General features: G+C 40.8%; 2 protein-coding genes across 6 annotated transcripts; both read right to left on the bottom strand.

Annotated features, from left to right (window-relative positions):
• Window positions 1-377: 377 nt before the first annotated feature.
• Window positions 378-10777, bottom strand: LOC120803555 (glutathione hydrolase 7). Of its 3 annotated transcripts, none has more exons than XM_040152126.1 (16): window positions 10689-10777; window positions 9211-9847; window positions 8278-8504; window positions 7906-8057; window positions 7703-7820; window positions 7505-7572; window positions 6858-6931; window positions 6484-6677; window positions 5231-5318; window positions 3660-3787; window positions 3479-3567; window positions 3219-3371; window positions 2970-3084; window positions 2716-2853; window positions 1330-1429; window positions 378-712 (listed from the first exon to the last, which is right to left on the bottom strand). In XM_040152126.1, exons 2-16 carry the CDS (start codon window positions 9428-9430, stop codon window positions 540-542), a joined length of 2037 nt encoding a protein of 678 aa, XP_040008060.1. In that variant the 5' UTR covers window positions 9431-9847; window positions 10689-10777; the 3' UTR covers window positions 378-539. The 3 variants fall into 3 exon arrangements, with proteins under 3 accessions (XP_040008060.1, XP_040008058.1, XP_040008059.1); XM_040152124.1 differs by lacking the exon at window positions 10689-10777 and adding an exon at window positions 10276-10679; XM_040152125.1 differs by lacking the exon at window positions 10689-10777 and adding an exon at window positions 9960-10237.
• A 2235-nt stretch (window positions 10778-13012) lies between these two features.
• Window positions 13013-22514, bottom strand: LOC120803556 (tumor protein p53-inducible nuclear protein 2). Of its 3 annotated transcripts, XM_040152128.1 has the most exons (5): window positions 22226-22514; window positions 17834-18221; window positions 16781-17098; window positions 16525-16681; window positions 13013-16422 (listed from the first exon to the last, which is right to left on the bottom strand). In XM_040152128.1, the coding sequence occupies exons 2-5, from the start codon at window positions 17955-17957 to the stop codon at window positions 16155-16157; spliced, it is 867 nt and encodes a 288-aa protein (XP_040008062.1). In that variant the 5' UTR covers window positions 17958-18221; window positions 22226-22514; the 3' UTR covers window positions 13013-16154. The 3 variants fall into 3 exon arrangements, with proteins under 3 accessions (XP_040008062.1, XP_040008061.1, XP_040008063.1); XM_040152127.1 differs by having other exon boundaries at window positions 16525-17098; XM_040152129.1 differs by lacking the exon at window positions 16781-17098.
• Window positions 22515-24469: the final 1955 nt, after the last annotated feature.

The following is a 24469-nucleotide window of genomic DNA, read 5'->3' as shown; positions in this document are numbered from 1 at the left end:
TTAGGATCGTATAGTTAAGGTGCGACAATGCAGGGCTTAATCAATATTATTTCCTTCACTATTCCATGTGATTTTTTTGTGTTATTTGGAAAAATTGTGTAATGCATTGGAAGAATTGAAAAGCAGAAAGGTGGGTCGAATGCACGGATGACCAGGCACACACCCTGCAGACTTTAACTGATGCCATTAAGGGGATGGACATATATTTACAACACTATCTACACTAGGACTGAACATTACTTGAGGATGTGAGAGAGGGCATACCAATATTTGTATGTGAAATGGTGCTCCTTTGTAGTTTTCTATGTGTCAACAAACAAATGTATTGGTGGATCCTTATTAATTTCCTACAAAGTCATCCCAGAGACAGATGCATGTAATTTGTTGAATGTTTTTTTTTTCCCACCAAACAACAGTACTTTGCTGTTAAATTCTGTTTAGTGTACTGGTTAATTAGCAGCCTCCTTACTCCCTCATTAATTGTCAATCATAGTATTACTCTTACCCCTTCTTCTTTATGTGTGAATATGGGGGGCGCACTAGGGCATGTTGGACATAGTGAGGGCGGAGGCATCAGTGCTACGGGGATCTTTCACCCCAATGATGAGGTCATTGGTTCTCCGGGTGCCCTCCACCAATGAGAGAACATCTATCCTCTCAACTTTGTGACCTTTGGCCTGCAGCAGTTCCACGTCTTCATCTAGAAACTCAGCTGTAGGAAATGAGGAAAAAGTAGGAGAGGGAGGACAATCTGAGGTTAGTGGGAAGAATAAATAATCAAAAATAAATTACAAACTGAATAAGCCTTCCTTTACACCTGTTATTCAAATGTAATGTTGATCTGGTAAAGGAAAATAACACTCGGTGTGAGTTCACACAGCTGGTGTAGCAATCACAGTGTGTTCAGATTGTATGTCTATGAGGACTTTAAGTCATGCAGGTCACAGTATATCATGTTTAAAACCAATAGCCTTGATTTAGAGCTTAAAGCTATGATTAGATTATAATTACATCTCAGCCATATCCAAAACTTCAGATCCAGGAATATCCTGAACCTTGCTCTGTACTAGATCATCTTGCTAACATAACTGATATTTATCATTTCTGGTGCCAAAAAGAAATGTTAATTTTGCAAAATGTGTTTTTTAGCATTTACAAACATATTATATTTTATGCTGCTTCCCTCAAAAATTGCTGATTAATTTTCCGACTGCAGGGGGGAGTCATAACCTTATACTGTAACCATGATAACCTTAGCCTACACTGTATGCCATTTTTGTTTTTTTATGACAATTGAGGTACTTGCTGCCTGAAGTTGGAAAAACTCACAGTCCACCAGGAGGGTGTTGGGCTTCAGCTGTGGGTGAAGTCTCCCATATGCTAAACTGTCACTCATGTTTTTACGTGAAGACAAAACATTCATCAGCACCTGTGAAGGATCAGAAAACAGAATAGGTATGCTGTATAGAATAACACAACATAAATAAATCCATCCATCCATTTTCTGCTGCTTATCCAGTACTGGGTCCCGCTGCCTACTAGCAGCAGGTTAAGCTAGGTAGTCCAGACATCCCTTTCCCCAGCAATATTTTCCAGCTTCTCCTGGGAGATCCAGAGGCATTCCAAGGCCAAAAGAGATATATAATCTCTCGAATGTGTTCTGGGTCTACCCCAGGGTCACCTACCAGTTGGACTTGCATGGAAAACTTCATATGAGAGAGGCACCCAGGAAGCATCCTGATCAGAAACCTAAACCCCCTAAACTGGCTCCTTTTTGACGTGAAGGAGCAGCGGCTCTACGGTACAATGCCCATATTACTGCTGATGCCACACCAATCTGCCAGTCAATCACAAGCTCCATTTTACCCTAATTCATGACCCCAAGATAAAACTCCTTCAATTGGGTCAGCAACTCACCCCCAACCTTTAAGGAGCATTCCATCGTTTTCTGGCATAGAACCATGGCCTCGGGTTTGGAGGTGCTTCACACTCGACTACAAACCTTCCCAGTGCATGCTAAAGTTCGTGGTCTGATGAAGCCAAAAGAACCACATCATCTGCAAAGAGCAGAGAAGTAATTCTGAGATCCCCAAACTGGATGCTCTCCTGCCCCTTGCTGCAACTTGAAATCCTGTCCATGAAAATCACAAACCAATTCAGTGCCAAGAGCAAAGCTTGAAACAAGCCAACACCAACTGGAAAAGTGTTTGACTTCCTGCTGAAAATGCAGACACAACTCTCACTCTGGTTATATAAGGACTGGATGGCTCATAGCAACGGCCCTGGTACCCCATACCCCCCCCCACAAGATTCCTCAAGGGACACGCTCGTAAGACGTCCGAAACGCTTAGGTGGTATCCACCCAGAGACACCAAAAGGGCCAGATACTCTGATATGCAGTTCCATGCATAAGCACACAACAGTCACCACCTTCCTCTCAGTAACTCACAGTCGCATACAAGCGACTCTCTCGTTCTCCAGTGAGAACTCCAACAGAGAAGCACTCACTGGCGAGCTCCCCTTTCAGATGAGGCTCCAGGAGGGGGCCCTGCTACATACACAAATGAACTGTTAAGAATAACAGGGGATATATATTTCATTTCACTGAACAACAGGACCAAACCCAAATGCATTTCTAGAAAGAAGCATTTATATACTGATAAAAATCTAATGATCTGTCATGAATGTGTTTAATGCTTCAAATATGTAAATAACCTGTGTAATGCCACTGAGAGCTTTCTCTCCATTGGAAGATCCAACGGCCACGTATGTGCCACATAACCCCACGGCAGGCCTCACTGCTGTGGGCATCAGAAAGGACATGGGCCTCTTTCCAGGCTGGAGGCTGTTGTGCTAGAGCAAATGAGACCAAACACCATGAGAACCAAGAGATGCTGTAATAAACCTTTCAATTAGAAATAAATTAATGATCAAACAAACCAAAAAAAAAAAAAAAAAAGTGCAATTACTGGGTTAGGTGATGAACTCTGTGTTTTATTAGGCCAGGAGAAGTCCAGGATCTGGCTGTTCAAAAGGACTCCTGAGGGAGTCACTATCCCGCTGCCAAATGGTTTGTTTAGAGAGCTACAACAGCCAAAAAAAAAAAAAAAAAAGGTCTTAGTTTAAGCTTTCCAGTAATATCAATTCACTCTTAACTATCACAGGAATGTGCTTGAACAGACCAAATGCAATACCAGCTTATTTAAAGCCTGACATACCTCATGACTGACACAATATGGTCGTCTGGGCCCATGACCATGACCTGGGCAGCTGCTGCACCCTCTTCCAAGGTAAATGATGGAGTGTAATGGCTGACAGGGAACGCATGAGAGTCACTGATCATCTGGCGGAGTAGGGAGGCCTGTGTTTTGCTTGGAGATGGGAACAAAAAAAAAGTGCAGGGTTCAATTAAAAATTCCTCACTGAATTAGGATGGATGTATACATTTTGTATTTAAAAGACAATGAATATTCCCTACCTCTGCATCTTGGCAATAGTCTCTGAGACAGAAGTGTCATACATAGGGTCTCCGAGCCCACTAGCCAGGGCCAAAGCTATCTTCACAGACTGGCAATACAAAATCAACACAAATATCACATCAAATACTGCACTTGGTATACCATTTATGCCCTAAAGCAATGAAGCAGTTAGTATACTACCTCTGCTATCCAGTGGTAGGTGCTGTTCCTGGGAACCTGGCTGGTGATGTTGTAGCCTTCCAGGATGTTGAGAGCAGTGATCAGGGCAACGCCTGCATGTGGGGCTGGAGCCGCCATTACATGATGTCCTTCAGAAAGACCAACAAAGCATAATATGGAAAATGAAATGATTTCTACAGTGAAACTGAGTGATGTCAATGAAAAAATTAAGCCGAATAAAGCACAGAAAAATAGAATATAACTAAGAAATGAGGTGTACAAAGTATAATGCAAAGGAAAATTGCAAAACTTCAACATACTATAAAACATTTTTGCAACATCTGTGCTTGGTGTACCAAAGAAAATATTCAGTAGTACAATACAGATATAAAAAACCAATTATGAAATGTTTATGATACAAAAATAGTTTGCACAACCCACTCAATTATAAAAATACTATCATGCATGCAATTTATAACAGATGAAAAAAATGGAACAATGTCAGGGAAAAACAAAATTTAGATATGCAGCATACACAGGATGCATGTTTTCCATTTGCATTTAGCTCAACAGCAGCCCATGCTTATGTACACAAAATATTCGGTGTGCAGGTGTAGACTGTTTACACAATTCACCTTGCCAAATGCACGTGTCTTTTGCAATTATTAAGTAAATATTTGAAAGGACACACTGTATTTACAGGAAGAAATTATTCAGGTCGAGTCATGTTATTATTCTGCTAATGTATCAGGTCTTCCTCTAATAGCTCTGATATAAATACTATCTACAGCTTCAGGGTTCTCAATTGAAATTGATGAGTATTATAAATACTTGGAAATAGGGCTGGACACTAGACTCACTTTCAAGGCCCACGTGGAAATCCTTAAAAGCAAAGTCAAGGTCAAAAATTGGATTTTTGTATAGAAACAAATCTAGCTTCTCTTTTGTCAGAAAACCATTGTGCATTCCGGTATTATTTCTGCTCTTGATTATGGCGATATTCTGTAAATGCATGCTTTTCTCTCCAACTCAAAGCCTCTTGACTGTGTATAACAGTGCACTGCGCTTTATCACGGGTGATAAATTCCTCACAAATCCTTGCATCTTGTATCAAAAGTTAGGATGGCCCTCCTTAACTGATATTTATCTATAAAGGCTCTACTGCAAAAACTGCCTCATTACCTCTGTTATCTGGTCTCATATTGACACAGTACTTATAATGTCAGGTCACAGGATATTTTAACATTACCTGAAACTAGTTTTCAAACTGACCTTGGGAGAACTGGGTTCAGATACTATGCTCCCCGCAAATGGAATGAGCTGCAGAAAATGTTTAAACTGAAGTCTTCTATTTCACTTGAGGATTTTACAAGACTATACTCAGATATTCGCAGTTTCGCTAGTAAGTGCTTGTCTTAATGTAAAACTGTTAAATCTGCTTGTGTGTGAGAATTTTCTATCAGTCCATATTTAAACTGCATATGTTTATTCTTTTACACAGGTCTCCCTTGAAAGAGATCACAATATAAATGAGACTACCTGTTTAATTAATGGATTAAATAAATAAATAAAAAACCTGAACAGGCATTTACCCTGATAGGCGATCTCTGCTGGCTGCTGTAAGACTGTGCTGTAGTTTCCAAAGTCATCATCTGTGAGCACTCCGCCTTTTGCTTGCACCTATTAAAAATGCATAGTGAGTGTAAATTTAAAGTTGACGAGTTATCCTGTACACTGTCGTCACTAACAGGGCAATTTAACAGTCAAAAATATTCTAGTCATCTGAAGTTCTACTACTTAATCTGGTCGATTTGAATCTAAATGACAGTGGTGTTTTTAGGTAGATACTGGTTTAGTTGGGTGTGTGACTTAAACTAAGAGTTGCTCTCTTTTCAAATTAAAAGACAAGCACTGGGTCTCTTCTTTTAAAAGACAGAGACTGAAATTTGCAATATTCCTCAGAAAATTAAGGGTAAAAATTCGTGTTAAGTATTTGATATGGGAGTATCACAGGGTATCAAGTTTCATGTACAAAAAAAAAAGAGGGTCCTTAGATCAATTAATGACCTTTGTGAAGCTTTGACTCATTAGTTTAAGATTATACCTACACTCTGCGAAAGAGGAGTTGTTGTATTGCATTGTATTATATCACAGGGTAATCTACTGAAGGTTTGTAAAATGTTTTATTTTCTTTATTCCTTTTTTTTTTTTTAAACATTACTCTTGAGCACTGTGTTACTGTGCTGTATTTGCGGTCTGTCACTACGTTATTAAACACCAACAAATATTGCCATTCTGCAGTAGAGAGTAAATCTTCTCTCTCAGAGGCAACACAACACTACTTAACTCATTTTATACAATATAAAAAAATTCTACACTTGGTTATATTTTTTAGAATCACAAACACACTGAAAACATCTGAAATAAAATAACAATCCTAAAAAGAACTAATTATTTTGATATTGATAACAATTCCTGCTTATACATGCATATTAAATAAGCTGATTTTGTTCGTGTTGAACTGCCTGTTAACTACAAAACCCATTTTTAAATACGATTCCCTATTTGGTTTTAGATCTAATTTTTTTAGATTAAATATTGTCTTTTAAATCATTCATTTACGCCACACAATTATGAGTTATAACTACTTGACATCATTATTTTGTCACAGTATGACAGTACTGAATTATTACCACACCCTTGCCAAAATGTAAAAAGCTGAAGTCAAAGTACAACAGGGACTAAGTGTTTGAGGGGTAAGTGACTCCTCAAAAGAGACTGTGCGGAATTCATGGCTACTTATATAATCATAGTTAGAGACTGGGGAAAAAAAAGTCTTCCTTACTGCAGCCACCATCTCCTGCGTCAGGTTTCCACTGTAGAACTCCGATATCCCTTTAACTGCAACAGCATCCAATATGGATGCCAAATCAAGACGTCTGCTGAAAAATCCAGAAAGGGGAACCTGGCCGTTGGGGAGGAACAATTCCCGAAATGCATCTGAGATGTTTTGGTCCTTCACTTTAGCCAGAGCTTCAGCTAGGGACAGAAAGGAAAGGAAGACGAGATCATCTCAGCTTTATATGATTTCACTTCATGTTGCTGAGGAACAACACTGAGGCCAGGAGATAATGCTGGTGTGTTTTTAAATCGCAGGAGCAGCAACATTAGTGACAGTGACTTCACCCAGTGATTTATACTAAATTACACTACACTTACCTAAATCATGGGTAACATTAAATCCATTTCTGGCGACATCTGCTGCCATGGTAACCACATCCTTCCACAACATCCTTTGGGAAATCAAAGGTTATTTAAGTTGGCTTGGTTTACAAATGTTTAAAACTCATGCACACACACTCTAAACTCCACATTTTCAAAGTAATTATTTTGCTAAATTGATCACCCACAATAGCCCAACATAACACTTAATCTCCATGTATGGATCATGCAAGTAGATATTGTAAGATCAGCAGCAGCAGCTGAGGGATCAGGACAATGATAATAACACAGCATCAGAGTAATTGCAGCCCAAACCTCTTTTCTTTCAACACAGCTGGTGATACTTTTACTATGAAATCTCACTCCTATAGTTCTGAACACAGAAACAAGCACAGGCTTTGTCAGAGCTGATATAAATATCAGCTTTTGCTATTCTTGTCTCAAAAGCATTAGATAAAAATGACGGGAAAATAATATACTGTTTTATGTTTTATTTATGATGGGCATTTAAAACACAGGAGTGCCATAAAGTGAAACAAACAATATGAAAGAAGGATGGAAAATGCAGATGATCCAGAAGCCAGCACAAGGATTGCAACCACCTATAGCATGAGGAAAGACTGAGCTAATTATAGTCGCCCTACCTGCCATAGAGCCGGTGTGCCTGATGCATCCCACTGAGCATGCCTGGTACTCCCACAAGCAGGCCAGGCTGAAATGCAACACCAAGAACAGGGTGCACATATTAACCTCGGTACATAACAATAACAATTAGACTGTTTTCTACTCTCTTAGTAAACTGTAACAGGTATAAGAAAGAGAACTCCGGAAAAATGGCATACAATATGATCAAGGTTTGTCTGCATCATCTCCTCATGGATGGCAGATGGTGCCGTCTCTCTGAAATCGATGACCCTCGTCTCATTCTTTCGGATGTCATGCACCAACATAACTCCACCACTGTATAAAAACATCAGAGCATTAGGTTGTCTCCTTATTTGTATTCAGCCAAGTCTAAGAGCCTAATATGTATTCTATCACTCACCCTCCTATACCAGAGGTGTGAGGGTGGACAATTCCCAGACAGAGGGCAGCAGTTATGGCAGCATCAACGCTGGACCCCAGCTTCCCAAGAATATTAAAGCCAAGAGATGTACACTGAGCCACATCTGTCACCACTGCTCCTTGGTTAAAGACCTTTCAATGAAAGGAAGAACAAAGACAGAAGGGAGAGACTGGTCATGTCTTTGAACTGAGTTGGCGTTGTGTGGGAGGAAGCATGTGAAATCACCCATAATCCCATAATCAGTTGAGAAAAGCATCATCATTGCAACATGGTTACAAAAGTACATCTGTAGGTAACACACACACACACACACACACACACACACACACACACACACACACACACACCTACCTGTGGGTCTCCAAAGTAGATCTGCATGATGAGAGCTACAGTGACTCCTGTGGCAAAGGTGAGACATGCTGTGATGATGACTGTCAGTCCATCTCGCTGACAAGCACATTCTTCTGTAAAGGGGTCTCTCCTGGTCTCTTGTAGGGATGCAACATCATGGCTGGCCAGGTCAGAGGCCGAGGAAGGGAGACGCTGGAGACGAGCCGACTTCAGAAACAGATCTGGGTCTGTGACATGGAGCACAAACCAAAATGCTTAGACTGAACAAGAAATACAGGACAGCCATGACTTTTGGTATGTTATGTTGAATATGTTCTGTTCCGTCACACCAAACTCCCTTCAAAAATCTGTCCATTTAACTTGGCCATGCTTACAGAAAGACAAAAACCCATTTCTGAATTCTGCATACATGCAGTCCACAAAGTAGCAAATATTTAGTTAAAATTTGAACCGAAACAATTAGTTGATTGATAGGAAATTAATCTCCAGCAATTTTAATAATCAATTAATAATTCCGATCAGTTTTTAGATAACAAATTTCTAAATATTCTATGGTTCCCACTTCTTAGATGTGAGGATTTGTAATGGTCACATGAATATATCTTTGGGTTTTAAATGCTAAGTTGGACAAAACAAGACATTTGAAGACATCATCGTGGGCTCTAGAGAACCAGTGGACATATTTCACAATTGTTGGACATTTCATAGATTAAACAATTAATCGAAAAAATTACTGGCCAGTTAATTGATAATCAAATTAATCGTTAGTTGCAGCCTAGTTCAAGTTCAACCTTTAGAAAATGATTTGCAATAGTGACTGGTGAAAAAAACGCCCCACAACAGTGATGCTTGATGAATCCACATCCAGAAACCTAAAGACACATCTATTTTTCTGTTTGCGGGAGGTATTTTGTAGAATCGTGTCTGACTGACCCGTATCTTGCTCACTCAGGACGTTGTCATCGTCTTTGCGAGATTTGAGGGTGTTTTCCCCAGACATCACATCGTCCTCTGGCAGCCTGGGGAAGCTAGTGATGCTCATGTAGTCCACGGGAGAGTAGGCACTCCCCAAGGTTGTCTCCTGATTTGCATCTTTATCCGCCACGCATCCACTTGGGTATCCTGCCATGATTTCAGGAGCAGCACTGTGCATGACTACTGTTGATCTTGCAGTCACGCAGTTAACCTATCTTTATCTTGAGCGTTTGAGGGAGTTAGGGTATGATATCCATATTACCAGTCACATCCGTTTCTGGCCCAGGAAGATCAGCCACACGTCTTCCACTGTCATCCAGACGAAATAGCTCTAAAATATGCCTCTGTGAGCCACTGGTGTTGCTGTGCTGCGCTGAATAATTACTTCATCTGCTTGATGGTATCTTTAATATTCCATTACGTCACAATTCTCCTGCTGGGATTTGTAGTTTTCTTGTGTGATACTGGCACCTTACTACTGGACCACTGCAGTTGCTCCTTCTTAGGAAATGTTTTTTTTTATAGGCCAAGACGCGGATGTGTAGCTCCGATGATGATGATGATGGTGCATTTTTCCAGTCGTGTAAAATGCCACCTGCAGAGGATTAAGAAAAAAAAAAAAAGAAAGAAAGAAAGAAAGAAAAAAAAAAGCATGCAAATTAACAAGTTTTCGACACGGAGATTCCTTCGAGAGGTATTTGTCTAACCTTTGAGGTTATATCCTTCTCCGGTTAACTCCCAGGGTTATAACATTAGGCGAACACAGCCTACGGCAAATATTGACATGCGACAACATGTCTGCCTCGCTCCCGTCTTTAACGCAGAAAAGCGAAAAAACTGTATTGGTGACTGGTTATATTTTAAACAGCGTTTCTACCGTTTAAGACTCTAAACGCGGAGGGGAACCCCGAGGCGCTGCTTTCTGCGTACCGTGTTTCTCCTCCGCGCTGCCGCAAGCTAACACATCTCTCTGTTTTAATTGTACGGCTACAGAAAGCCCAGAGCTAATTCAATGTTGCTTACCGTTGCTGTATTAAAAATAAAAAAAATAAAAATAAAAATACGTGCGGTCAAGTAAAGACCCTCCTCGGCGGTGCCATTTCTGGGGCTTTAGACCGGGATCGGCGAGCTGAGTGGGGCTCTCCGTCGCCGAGACTACGAGGGCTCCTGAATCACGACGCCACGGCGGGGAGAGAAGTTAGCCTCGCGTTGCAGCGCCGCACAACCTGCACGACTTGTCCGGGGAAATGAGTGGCTGGGGTATAGGCACGTACTTATGAATACGCCTTTGACTGTGACCCGAATGCCGAGGGTGACTTGAAATGATTTTTTTTTTCTTTAAATATATAATTTGCTTAAAAAGATTCTTAAACCACGCATATTCGCAATTCCGGCTGCTGGCTCTATTGCCCGCTTGTGACCAATATCAGACTGACTTCGTGGTAGATGGCGCCAGTAAATCTCATCTCCGCAGCTGATGACCAAATCCCCTTTCAGCACAGGTGCTCTAAGCCACTACCCATTCACTGTTGTGTTAGTAGGCAATGGGGAACCTCCCCCCCTAGGAGGCAAGCCCTTCCAGTTTCCACGTTTTTTAGCCGGTGAGCAGTTTGTACCAGGTCTGCAGAATACCTGATCCAATAACAAACCCTCTGCCCCTCCCATAAACACGTCCAAGGGGGCCCAAGGGCAAAAAAAAAAAAAATATATATATATATATATATATATATATTGTTGAGCTCCTTCTGACCCCCATTATACACTGCAGTCCCATTATTTCCATAGGGACCCAGGAACCAACCACTACTAGTGCTTACATGATGAGTCCATTGATTGAACATTATTTGGATATTTGCAATGTTTCCAGTTTGTTTCAAGTTTTTCAAGTTTAATTGAAACTCAGCATCTTTGGGTTTTGGTCAGACAACAAAAAGCAAATTGAATATGTTAACGTGGATTTCAAGGATTAATGGAGAGCATTTTTCTACTATTTTCTGACATTTTATCCACTGAATAAACAATCAGTTATTAAAGAAAATAATTGCCAGATGTATTGATAATGTAAATAATTGTTGGTTGCAGTACTTCTGTGATGGAATAATAGGACCCTGCTCAAGATTTTCAGTGTGAATTACTTTACAGACAGACTTTACAACAAACAACCACAATATAAACTAAAACAGTGAAGGTCTTAAAACTACATTTTGACAGAGTCCTTCTTCAAGACAAGACCACAGAATCGAGGATGGAAGACCAGTCATAGTTGATTTTGTACTTTAGTGGTGCAAATTTCCCCCAAAAAATGCGATTAATCAAATTATGTAGAACCAAATGATATGATGTGCACCTGGGGCTTTCTGATCCATTGGGTATCTGCCTGCTTTGCCCAGTTGGTAATGCAGCCCTTTCACAAGCCTTATTCTTTTCTTGTTCTCCAGCTTTTAAATAGGTGGCAGAAGACCAAAGAATCTCAGGTGATAGTGCACAATACTCAACAGGAATTTATTCTACTTGCTTTAGTCCACTGAAAGGTCAGAGTTGACCACTCTGCTGCAACAATAGTTGTTATTCTTATGCTATATGTGGCTCAACTAAACTTAATCACCCTTTGATACATACATCATATTATATGCCTTAACAAGGTTTGCTTTCTTTTATTTTTTTCCCTTTGTCAAGCCTCTGGTCCAAGAAAATATAAGTCCATGTTGTACATGATAGCACCTCACCCATATTCAGTCCACATACTGTATTTCCAATCACAACCATCCACAACCATCTTTTCACCTCTTCCCTTTTTTGTATACTGTAAACTTCCCCCTACATTCACACCATCATCATCATCAAGATAGACAGTGATGGAATGTAACCAAGTACACTTACTGTACTTACGGACAAGTTTGAAGTACTTGTTTTTTACTTGAGTGTTTCCATTTTAAGCTACCTTATACATCTACTTCACTAGATCTTAAAAGGAAATATTTTACGTTTTATTCCACTACGTTTAGTAAGAGCTATAGTTACTTTGCAAATGAGTCCAGTTAACAAATATGATGCAATGATAAAGATTTAATTACCCCAATGTATATAAATCAGTTAAAATTAGCTCCATCTCAACAAGCTACAGCAGGACGATATAATATATATCAATATAACACTAACAGGGACCGTTCTGCTGCATGAGTACTTTTTTGTTATTGTAATCACATTTTACTGACAATACTTCATTACTTTTACTTAAGGCTCTGAATACTCTAATCCCATTCCCTTCTGCTCTCCCACATCGAAATAATGACACAAGATTCAGGTGTTAACCTGAGTATTTATTGTTGTTGTTGTTGTTGTTGTTGTTGTTGTTTTGGCGGGTACCTGTGTTTTCTGAATGGATGCTGGAAAACCCATCTATTGACTTTTGCATAGGTCTTGCCTGTCAGTGGACGACTGTCCACTTTGGGGATGGAAAAATCAGTACATCACAAAAACCATGCAGAAACAGTGAAAGGCACAATCACCATAGATATCAGATACACCAAATTTTATATGTCTATATATTTCATTTTTATGGGGGGAGGGATGTACTAATTGAGATGTAACATGGGCAAAGCCCCAAGTGTTTTTAAGCTGCCATCATTTCAGGGCACAACATAAAACACATAAAGCTCCCCAGACATTCAACGCCTTTCATTTAAAATATCCTATCGGTGAACAACTGTTCAAATACCTATATGGGAAAATACAAGCATATTTTATTGTATTTTTCTGATACATTTAGTTTCTTTTTTTTTTTTTTAAATATATAAACTATTTTTCTCCTACCTCATCCTTTCCCTGCCCACATCTCCCATGCCATATAGGCTCCATACATTGGGTGACCACTCCCTCCCTTCACTATTGGATGCCTTCTACTCTTAAACCACACCTTTCAGTAATTACACACGACATACTGAGAACACGTTGCCTTTTTACATGACGCTGGTGAGAAAAGGAAGAAATAAAAATTGAGGAAAACAGGACAGGTTTGCAGCGGCAGAGGTATCCGTAATGATCTTTACATTTTGTGCACACACATCCACCTGTGATCTCTCATTAATACCCTGTTTTCGCTCTGTACCTACTTTTTTTTTTTTTTTTTAACAACAGGCAAACAAAATTCAACCTTTGAGGTTAAATCAGAATAGTAAGCCTCTAAGGTAAGAGGAAGAGATCACTCTGTGTGTGTGTGTGTGTGTGTGTGTGTGTGTGTGTGTGTGTGTGTGTGTGTACATATTAGACTCATCACCTCAGATGCAATCCCTTCACTGTTCAGAAGAATCAAAAGGATACAAAATAGTAATCTTTGAAAACAATAAATCTAATATTCATAATTATATTATAAATTAACAGAGACAAGAATATTTGCAGGAATGAAAAAAAAATGTGTTATGTGATTCAAGGGAAAATAATTTATCTTATTTATCTAGATGATCCAAATGAAAAAAGACATATCCATTTTCAATTCGAATGAATCCCCGGACTCTCAATGAGTCCTTTGAACACACCAGTACAGATTGTAGGCTACTAAAATCATGTCATTGTACTGTATCCTCACCAGCATCCATCCAGCAAATGCTGTGCTAAGTGGACCCTCTGGAGGGCAGTGTTTGCCTTTGGCACATCAACTCTGAGTCTAGTGCTGCTTGTCTGGTGCATATCAACAAGATGAGACTGAAGTTGGGGCAAAAACACCACTTTTGGCTACTGAAATGCCCTCTTGGTTTGTTAATGAGCACAGAGGTGAGGCAGAGAGAGGATTCTCATCAGTCCAACTGGACACAACGTTGCGGACTCCAATCCTGAGAGGCTTTGATATCTAACGAAGCGTTATAAATTGTTTTGTTATATTTACAAGAGAAATAAACGACCATTATACATGTTTTTTTTTTTTAAGAGTTTCTAGCATTAAACGTGTCAGTACACCTTCTCACACACAGTTTGAATCAAAACAAAATGAAAATGAAAAAAATAATCACAAAAGAAAAACAAAAATAAAACAAGCACACAGCACACTGCTAAAACTTTAACTCACAAAATGTGTGACAGTGCAAACTTACATCCATGTCTCAAATAATTTACAAACATTAGTATACACTTCAGCACCATTGTTTACTATTGTTGTTGAACATATATCAGTAAGCTAGATTTTTGAGTGGACACTGTTAGAGCTGCATGTGCTAACGAGAACTGGACAGACAGTAAGGGAATAGATGTTAGAAAGAAATGTGTCGCACGTCCATAAGCAAGATGTAAGGGGAAGATGCTTGTTGTTGGGCTCTAAGGAGATTTTTACTTACTTAACTCTTTCATTTCCCCCAACAATATCATTGTTGGAAGTCAGTGACTTTTTTTAACGAAAGGGACTAATGTGTAAATAGATCGTACTTTCTTTTGGTGTTGACATGGATAACATAGGATCACAGCACACACTGTGGATGAACGTGACTGATGTGTGCTGGGCAAATTAGTTTACAGACCACACATTTAATGATCACCATGCTGTATATGATCCATAGGAAGTGATTTTTGTAATTTGTTGGCTTTAAAAGCCAAATGCGTACTTTCTCTTTGTCTGACAGGAACAGGCTTTCTTTTCTTTCTTTGCCGGAACAACGCAGAGAGAGACCGTGAAATAATATGACAATTTACAGGACAAAATGAGCAGAAAACAGGGTAACAAAACAAAATAAAGAGTTACCATCAATACCGCTCTTTACTTACTATAACCTGCCATACCCTGCAACCCAAAGGCCAGCCCTGCATGCTTTCACTGCATTCAAAGGCATTCTGTGGCTGCCCATAACACCTATTTTCATCTGCACAAAAAGAGACACATAAAAACGGGCCATTTTCTAAATGCTATCCAATAGAGCTTGATGTTGAATTTCACTCATTAAAAGGCTGTTCTGAGGGTTACATAACACGTTCCTATGACCATTTAATATTAACCCCATTCATTTTACTACTATCTAGTTTTAATTCAACATGTCATTTCTTTTACTCTTTAGTCTGATTTGCTCATACTTTCACCATCTTCTACTTGCTCTCAACCTTCACAAAGTGAGAAGAGAGAAATCTCACAACAGTTTGTTTCCTATGATGAAACGAGATGCCATGTTTCCTAGGCTTGGTCTTTGCTTGTTGGCAAACCAAACTGGAGAGAAACAAATGTCCAGCGATCTTCCTCTAACCCTCGTCACACACGGTATATCCATCCACCTTTTCTAAATAAAAATGACGTTATATTTTGATAGAAATCCCCTTTAATTTAAAGCACCAAAGAAACTATGAGTTGTTTTCATTGAAAAGATGCCAAGACTTAACTTGTCTCCGTTTTGCGTTGTTTTCACCAGAAAAGTCTGTTCCCTCATTAAAGAGTAAAGTATACTTGGTTATTTCAATTTCAAATCATTACCTCCAAATTCAGTATAGTATTTAGGGGGTGTAATGGTTGAATCAAAAAAAAAAACATGCCTTGAGGGATAGTGGAAGAAAAAAAAAATTTTACTAAGAAAGGAAAGATAATTAATAGTGCTAAATTTTTTATTTTTTTTCAGACATTACTGTTACTAAGCATAACCTGTGTCAATATTTTGAAGATTTTTTTTTAGTTGCTTGGATACTGCAATGGACAATAAGTATAATAAAGATCTACACATATCTACTCAGAGGGCTTGGTTCAGCAGAATGCGGCATAAAAACTACCAGGTGGAGTTAGTTTGTGTATAAACCAAAACATAAGAGCTACTGGTCTACTGGTATCTGAGTTAATGTGATATAATGTGCAGAAATGAGAGCAAATATGCTGTAGGTGTCTTGGGTGTGTGTCTAATGCCCTTAGAGTAAATGATACCCCCGGGTTGCTCGGGGATTTAGTGGCAGAAGTTACGCTTGCTGGGCTGGTGAAGGAAGGTGTTTCTGGCGTGGGCGGCGCAGCGAGGGACCTGCTCCCTGGTGCGGTTTTGGCGTTGGATGCGGTTGCGGCCCAGATGGCGCCTCTCGATGCGGGCTTTGCTACGCTGAACCCTGGCCACTTGGGTGACCTTGGCCAGAGCTCCAGCCTGGGCAGCTGCTCCACGGGTCACCCTGGTGGGCATAGTGCTGCAGGTGGCAGGGGCAGTAGCTGGTTCAGCCACTCTGCTACAGGGAGAGAGAAGGTGTGAATGTTGGGACAGTCATGCTGATGCTGAAAAAGGAGTTGAAGGTGAAATGAAGCTAGCATAAAGAAGTGCTATTTCTCACCTCACGCTACTCGCCAGGCTGACAATGCTTTCCTCTCCCACCACAGACAGGTTGCTGTTGGAGACAATGGACAAGTTGTTCGGGGAGACGTACACAGACATGCTGGGGTGCTCGATGAGCAGGTCCTCCATCGGGCTGGCCTCTGCTGTGGCTCCCTCTGCAGTGAAACAGGGGGGAGGGGTGACAAACCAGCTCTCATCCATGCAGCCTCTCTCTGAGCCTGCCCTACTGCTACCCCCACTGCCCCCACACTCACTCCCAGAGCCAGGGGACATCGACGGGGTGGTGGAGGGCGTGGACAGTCTGGCCCGCCTTGGCAGGGTCACGGTTGAAGTGGTACCCAAGTCTGATGGGCTAGCATCGGGGCAAGACAGGGTGTCTGATGATGCTACGGAAACTCGTGCCTGACCTTTATGTGTCCTACGGCGCTTCTGAGTTAGGTGGGGAATAGGGGCTGGGCATTCAGTCCTTGTTTGTGTGTCTTGATGATGTGATAGGTTACTGTCTGGGAATGATTGTGCAATCAGTGGGGCTCCCGTCTCATCCTCTGTCTGCATCATGTAGTCAGACTCTCCTGAGCACATGGCAGCAATGAAATCAGGGAGGGGATGGCCAATAAAGACAAATGTGTCAGGTGGAAGGCAGGAGTTGCAAAAATGATTTTCAAAATGCCATGCGGGTTGAAGGGGGGCAATTTTCAAGGGATCACATACGCACGCGCACACATACCGGTGTGGAGAATGTGAGGGTGTTCAAAAAAATTGGGGGAGAGGAAGAAGAGGGGGTAAGGAAACACAAAACATAAAAGAGTCACATCATTAGTTGTGCTGACCCTCGAAGGTTGCGATTACGTCAGCGACATAATGTTTGTTATGACTCTGCTAAGAGGTACTTTTATGTTGCTTTTGATGTTTGGTTGGCTTCTGAACAGTCAAAGCTCGTTTCTGATACTCAGTAATTGCCTTTGTCATGATTGATATCATAAACAAAGAGGAAGGAGACGTGTGTTGACAGAGAATCATGTGTTTCCATCTGCTGGCAGACAACACCTTTGGTATGACAGCCGTATTGGTGAGCACCACTGTAGTTGCACCACGCCCAGACTGATTCTTCGCCCCACCCCATCATTACTTCTGCGCTGTAAATGTTAGTCAGTATTATAGGCATGCAAAAGAGAACCGATGTATCTCTCAGCTATCTAAATCTTTGAACATAAAACTTAATTTGAATATTTCCCAGTTTGGTGTAGCCTTAAGATGCCACACCAGCCCCTCCAATCCAACCCTGCATTCCCTCTGCTGAGACTCACCAGGCAGATTGACAAGCATCCATCCCTCTTCGTCGGCCTCCGTCACACAGGGGTTGGGTCCCTTCAGCTCAGCTGCCACCTCTTCTACCTCCCCAAACAACAGGTTGCTCAGACGCTGAAACATGACTGCTTGTACTGTCAAGTGCTGATGACTTGCTTGATGTTTGTTGTCCACAAAGAAAAAGCTGTAGCTGCCTTTTTGAATATCTTATTTCTGTTAATGTACCGCTTGTTGCAATTTTATGCAATTCTTTGTCTGATCTTTTGAGTCTCTCTTTTTTTTTTTTTTTTCACTTGAAGCCCTTTGCTGGATCTCGGTTTTGACAAACAGGAGTGGACAGGCTTCTGTAGTGCAAATGTAAGGTTTCACTTGGTTTGGAGCAAAGGCCTGGAGAGAGAAAGAAAGAGAAAGAGAGAGAGAGAGAGAGAGAGACGAGAATGTGGTTAGTGGTAACAAAAAGATAAATGCATCACTGTCAACACATTTTACTTAAAAAAGACATCTAAAAAAAGAGAGGACGCTTATTGGGTGAAAATACTGGTGCTTAGTCAGAGTACATTAGATAAGCAGTGTGAGTGAGCAATGTGTGTGGTAAGAGCTTTTTCTGGGTTATTTCAAGATACATTGCATGTTGGAACTTCTTTTTCGACTGAAGCCTCAAAGCATTTTGATTTGTTGAAATGACAGGCTGACACTAAGACTGTGTCATTGAAAACAGAAGCTGTTTGATTTTTTTTTAGGGTCTCCACACTATCCACTGCCTGGATATGAAATCTTATGGTCAGCTGTGATGAAGCCACAAATTTCCCAGTTTTATTCAAAATAATTTAACAGCTCTGAGGCTGTGTGCAGAAGGAACATGTTTTCTTTTCAGTTTACATACTGTCACCATTATCACTTTATATCCCAAAATTGAAATCAGGATGTGGAAATTTACATATCCAGCAGACAAAGTCATCATTCATTTGAACTGATGTTTCTGGCCACCTGACGAACGTAAGTGCAATGCTCTATTTTGGTCTCCAACAACTTCCGAGGAAAACCCCAGACTCTTTAGCTGCTAAATTCTCTACTGTGTTCACCAGCTAGTGGCTAATGTTGTTTGGTGCTGAGCAGGTAGCATACAGACAGTTTATCATGTGGTAATGAATGGCAGCGTGCTTAATGGAAATGTATCAGCAAGTAAGGAGCTGGTGGAAAAAAATGGCTGCACTCCCACTCCCTTAGATAACGAATCGGCATAGTCGCAGGACAGATGGACAGGCTGGAGAAGAAGAGGAGGAGGAGGTGGAAGGAGGTGAGACAGAGAGCCAGACTCTCACAAAGTCAAACAAAGTGTGTGAAGAAGAAGGAAGCGTGCACGTTAGAAAGCAAAGAAAGACAGAAACATGAGGACATAAGGTGCTGAGGCAAAGGACAAGGGCCTGACCTAAATGTGAATATAATGATGTAATGTTAAACAGATATTTTGACAACCAAAGCTTACCAGACGAACCCCCTACATGTTCAAAGGCTGAGTTTTATTTACTTAAACTGTGCAAGCGCAGCATAGGGAGTGACTGAAGAGATCACAGAGGGCAAACCTCTGCCAATACCTGCTAACACACTTCAAGATATCTCCTGAATTTTAGGTTAAATTTGTTTCTTCCCATATGTTGTATTTTTATCTTAGTTTATTTGTATACCAGTTTCAAGCTTGTCGAGGTTTAAATTCCAGATCATTACCTATTTTCTTTGTCTGTTTGACCCACAGCCTGATCTGTCCAAAAAAACCCTCATGTAAATACAATATGTGCTGCTGACACTGAACTATTTCTCCAGCTATGAACTAAGAACAAACAGAAGTTAGTCAAATTGAAGGTTAAAAGGTTAAACAAAGTGTGTATGACAGAGATTTATACATGGAGAAAAGAGACATGGAATGAGATACGCATGGATGCTCGTTGCGAAGCTGACACTTTCTGTCCTTATTTGGAGAATCTATCATGGTGACCAGGGACATAATTTGAAGAGACATCCTATTCGCAACCATACAGTACATGCTCCTGAGATTTCCTATGTCAAGTGGAATGACAATCATTTTAACAAATATAGTCACTGTCAAGACGTCTGTTTACATTGATGTATGCTTGAAATAACAAGAGAAATTAAGCGACAATTGACAGGGGGGAGAAAATGTGGCAAACAGCCAAGAAAGGAGAAGTGCTTTGTTTTTTTTAAAGTCATTATCAGCCTTCTACGGTAAATAGCAGGCTCTCAGCTGAATTGGTTTAATAGTCTGGGTTGTATGAGTTCATCTTGACTCCATTTTCAGGTCATGTTCTAAAAATTCTCTCCAGTCAATTAGATAAAAAGGTCCACAGTTGTTATATTTTTGGGATTTTACAGAGAAAATCCAAGAATTTACCATGAACTGAGGTGCTGCAGTGTGTCCTCAGCACTGAGATGGTTTTTTAATGCATTCCCGGACTAATGGAAACTTAAGTCATGAGACCATGAAAAATAAATCCAGATAAACAAAATTTTGGTGAGAAGGCCTGAGGGCTGCTTTGCATAAGCTGCAGCAGACAGACACAAAACACACACACTCAACATGGACTACTTGCAACACTTCCTCAGTAAGTTTTTTTTCCTATCAGTTGGGTGGCTGTACAAGCTAATTCAGGGCTATCTCAAGCCACCGATAAAGCCAGCAGAGTACATATAGTAGCTTCTGATATGGCTTATATCCTGGAGAAGTAAAATGCACGAAGGTTGGCATTTAATTGAGAACACAAGACAGTGTTGGCAAGATACTACCAGTAAGTCTGGCCTTCTTGGTCAGGTTTCTGCCGTTTTTTCCTTGTAGGCCTATGTTCTGTTCTCCATTAGTCCTTTATTCGTATGTATTGCATAATTCTTGCTGTGTGAGTACGGAACTGTCTTGTGCATATTAATCATGTCGTCAACATCATATATGACAGGACGTGTTGTTTTATTCTGTTCTTAGGATGCCTTTTAACATCTGGCCCGGGGCAACAGGTGAAAACTAGCCCTCTAGGCTCACTCTGGCTCTGGAGCACAGGATTACCCCGACCCACGTCCCTGGGAGAGAGATTGCCTTATGCCTTATTTGTGCATGCACTTATTTTGGTGCTTTTATCAAAAGCCACTTCTTAACCAAGATTTTACAGAGATCTGATCTTTACTTTGACATTGGTCTTTTTTTTTTTTTTTCTTTCTTCTTTTTTTTTTTTTTTTTTTAAAGAAGTAGGCGGAGTGGAGCAGGATGGGCGGGGCCTCGCGAAATAAAAACAAGACGCATGTGGCGTCACGCCTACGTCACTGACGCTGACAGAGAGGCTTCAGTTTGTTGGGGTCCAGAGAGAGAGAGAAAAAAAAAAAAAAAAAAGTCTGAGTAGCAAACGTAGCGAAAACATAAAATCTTACGACAGTGTACATGTATGAGTTGTTGTGTCTAATCTGCGTTTGGCAGCCGAACGCCGAAGTCAGTCGGTGCGCGAACGGCTGCTGTTGTCCGGGGCTTTTCTCCTGGAACTGAATCCAATGACATTACGAAAGAAATCGGCCGCTCACAGCGACAATGTTTACATTTCGAACCCACGAAGACGCCCCTGGGTTTATGCGGCAACACAAGGCACCGACCTCGGCCTCGGACTGCACAGAGCCGAGGGAAGGCGAGACTTTCTGTGCAGGGTATCCAGGTTAAACATGAATTATCCGTATAAGCTCTCCAGCTGAAGGGGTCAAAGCAATGACAGTTGTGGCTCAGCGACTCTGCACGAAAGACATCGACTGGAAAGGCACACGACCACACAGTGGAACGGTTATTTCACTGAATAACATAAGTAACTATATATATGTGTGTGTGTGTGTGCGTGTGTGTGCAGGCTATTTATCCGCCTCCCAGAAAAAAAAAAAAAAAAAAAAAAAATCAACATCCGCCATCGACTTCACTCCACATCAGCATTTGGTGCAATTTGCAAAACAACGGCAGCTGGCGTCCTGTAGGATACACACGTCTGCGGGCTGTTGTCATTTTTCCGGATATGGGACATCGAATCGACCGAATTAAACCGTTTGGTTTGGACCGATATAGTGTTTTTCAAATCTTTGCATGACCTAATAATAGGTCATTACCAATTACAACGAGCAGCAGTCGGGATGACCCGTATAACGAGTCAGTAAATGACAAAACGATGCAGTTCCGTAATAATACATGTTCTCTGATTTCACGATGGCTGATATCTGATGGATATTTTCTGTAGATAAGCCTGCGAGGAATGCAGCAGCTTCACTGGCAGGGACGCGTAGTTTGATACCTCTGTGAGCACACAGTTTGACACAAAAGACACCGGTTACTAAAAAGGCCAAAATAAAGAATTGCTTACCTGCCTTTGCGGTATTATTCAAGTTGTAAACGAGATCTCACACACAGTAGAAACGACAACAATTTTTAAAGCATAGCTTTAGGTAGCCTTAGAGTGAGGTAGTTAAAACACCATTATACAAAAATAAAAGGCTTTCTTCTCAGAAGAAGGGCTTCGTGTAAAAATGTTACACTGATGTTTTCAGATCATAACATCTGCAGCTTTTTTTTTTTGTTTTTCTTCTCCCTCCCGTCCTCTATGTCTTCTCCGCTGCAGATTTTGCTCGCTGCTTATTGCTGCCTCCAGCTGATCCTCGGATCAGAATGTAGAACGTACAAAACAGCTGATTGTGAGATCACAATACTCCCGGGCCCCGCCCCCCGGGCCCCGCCCCCGCCGAGCCGGTCGGCCAATGGGAATTTTACACAAGCCACAAGCCGGGGCCGTAGGTAACCGGGTGGGGGCAGGGCGAGCGGAGCTGTCAACCTGCGCCCAGATGGAAATGGTGACTTTACTCGGAGACTGATCCGTGATCAGCTTCTACTTTCTACTGCTGTTCAAAGTCGGGGGGGGGGGGCTCCAAATACAGGCCATCTATAGCAAGGAAAGATGAAGATCTGTTGACAGCAAAAGTGATTAAATTGTCGACTTGGTTCTTAATTAAATAAAGTCAGATACAGAGAGAAGGGCACGGAGCTGAAACCTTTGCAGCTGTTATATCAGCTCCTGAATAGACTCTGGGCCACAGGGGGAGCATACTACTCTTTTGTTGTATATGTTAATCTCTGGATTTTTATTTTAAAATGTTAAACTGCGTACCTTTCATTTTTAGTTTTTCAGTTTTTTTAAAAAAGTTTTTCTTTTATTATATAATCAAACATGAAAGAGGCAACCTCATCTCCTTTGCATATTCTCCTCTCGTAAATTAATCATTTACTGAAACAAATACGGTTGCCAACCTTAAATATTCTAATTATTAAATAGTCCCAGCTCACAAACTAGAGTAGCTTTCCTTGTTCAGTGATGCTGGGGATGTTACTTTAAATTTCATTTGTAAATAGACCTCTTTCCCCTCCCCCTCAGCATCCCTCTTTTCACTCCGCCTTGGTGGGGGAGGACCTCCACGTGCCACTCAACCGATACCGGCCAATCATATTGGCTTTTTTGTGAATGCAGTATACGAGTGACCAATGAGCTGTGGAGAGGTTTTGAAAACCCCTGGTGGTCACTTTTGCCCTCTGCAGTTTGTAAAGCATAAAGAATACCCACTGCCTTTTATTATTGCAGATTGTGCAAACTGGTGTGTGTGTGTGTGTGTGTGTGTGTGTGTGTGTGTGTGTGTGTGTGTGTGTGTGTGTGTGTGTGTGTGTGTGTGTGTGTGTGTGTGTGTGCATGTATGTGTTTTTATGCATATGTGTGGCTCTCTAGGTGAAAGATCATCCCGCGTTGTGTTCTTATGAAGTCTATAGAATATTACACATAATCCTCAAGAGTGCTATAGCCTATACTCCCTGCCTGCTTATGTTTATATTATTTTATGTTTTATTTCATGTGCACATACAACACAGCAGTATAAAACTGAAAAACAGAATAAAACACATGTGACAGTACGGATCAAGAAGCCACAGGCTTATAACATGGACATCCCACCAATTAACAAACAAACAACCAACCAACCAACCAAACAAACAAACAAACAAACAAACAAACAACCAAACCATCAAACAAACAAACCTTACATGTAAGACGTGATTTAGCAAAATTCAAGAAAAACAAATAACAATCGAAACACACAGAAAGATCACAAGAGTTGACAAACGATCGGACAATAATCATAACCAAACCAGGCATAATAAAAAAATTAAATGGAATTACTTTAGTAAAGCAGGAACAAACTGCACTATTTGTAGATTAATTATCACCAAATTCTGGCCAGGACAACTGGTTTTCAAAATCATTGATCTGCACTAGTCTGCACAAAACTGGACAGGTCACCCAGACACATTACCCTGTCCTGTACGAGGGTTTAGGATTCCTACAGTATGTCCTCCCTGCCAACTGAAACTCAGCCCAGTAGGAGCCATCAGAAAGATATCACTCGTTTGATTTTTACAGCCTAGAATTGTGTGGTATTTGAGAGTAATCCTTTAGATTGCCCTGGTTCATGAAAGAAATCTGTGTGTGGTGTTTTTTATTCATGATTGTTATCAGAAAGAACACTTGTGATAAAGCTTGTCTTGTTAAACGTGTGGGGCTACCCACAAT

This window comes from Xiphias gladius, chromosome 18, assembly GCF_016859285.1.
Source record: "Xiphias gladius isolate SHS-SW01 ecotype Sanya breed wild chromosome 18, ASM1685928v1, whole genome shotgun sequence".
NCBI lineage: Eukaryota > Metazoa > Chordata > Actinopteri > Istiophoriformes > Xiphiidae > Xiphias > Xiphias gladius.
Note: the sequence above shows the minus strand (reverse complement) of the source record. Positions and strands in the feature narration are given on the sequence as shown.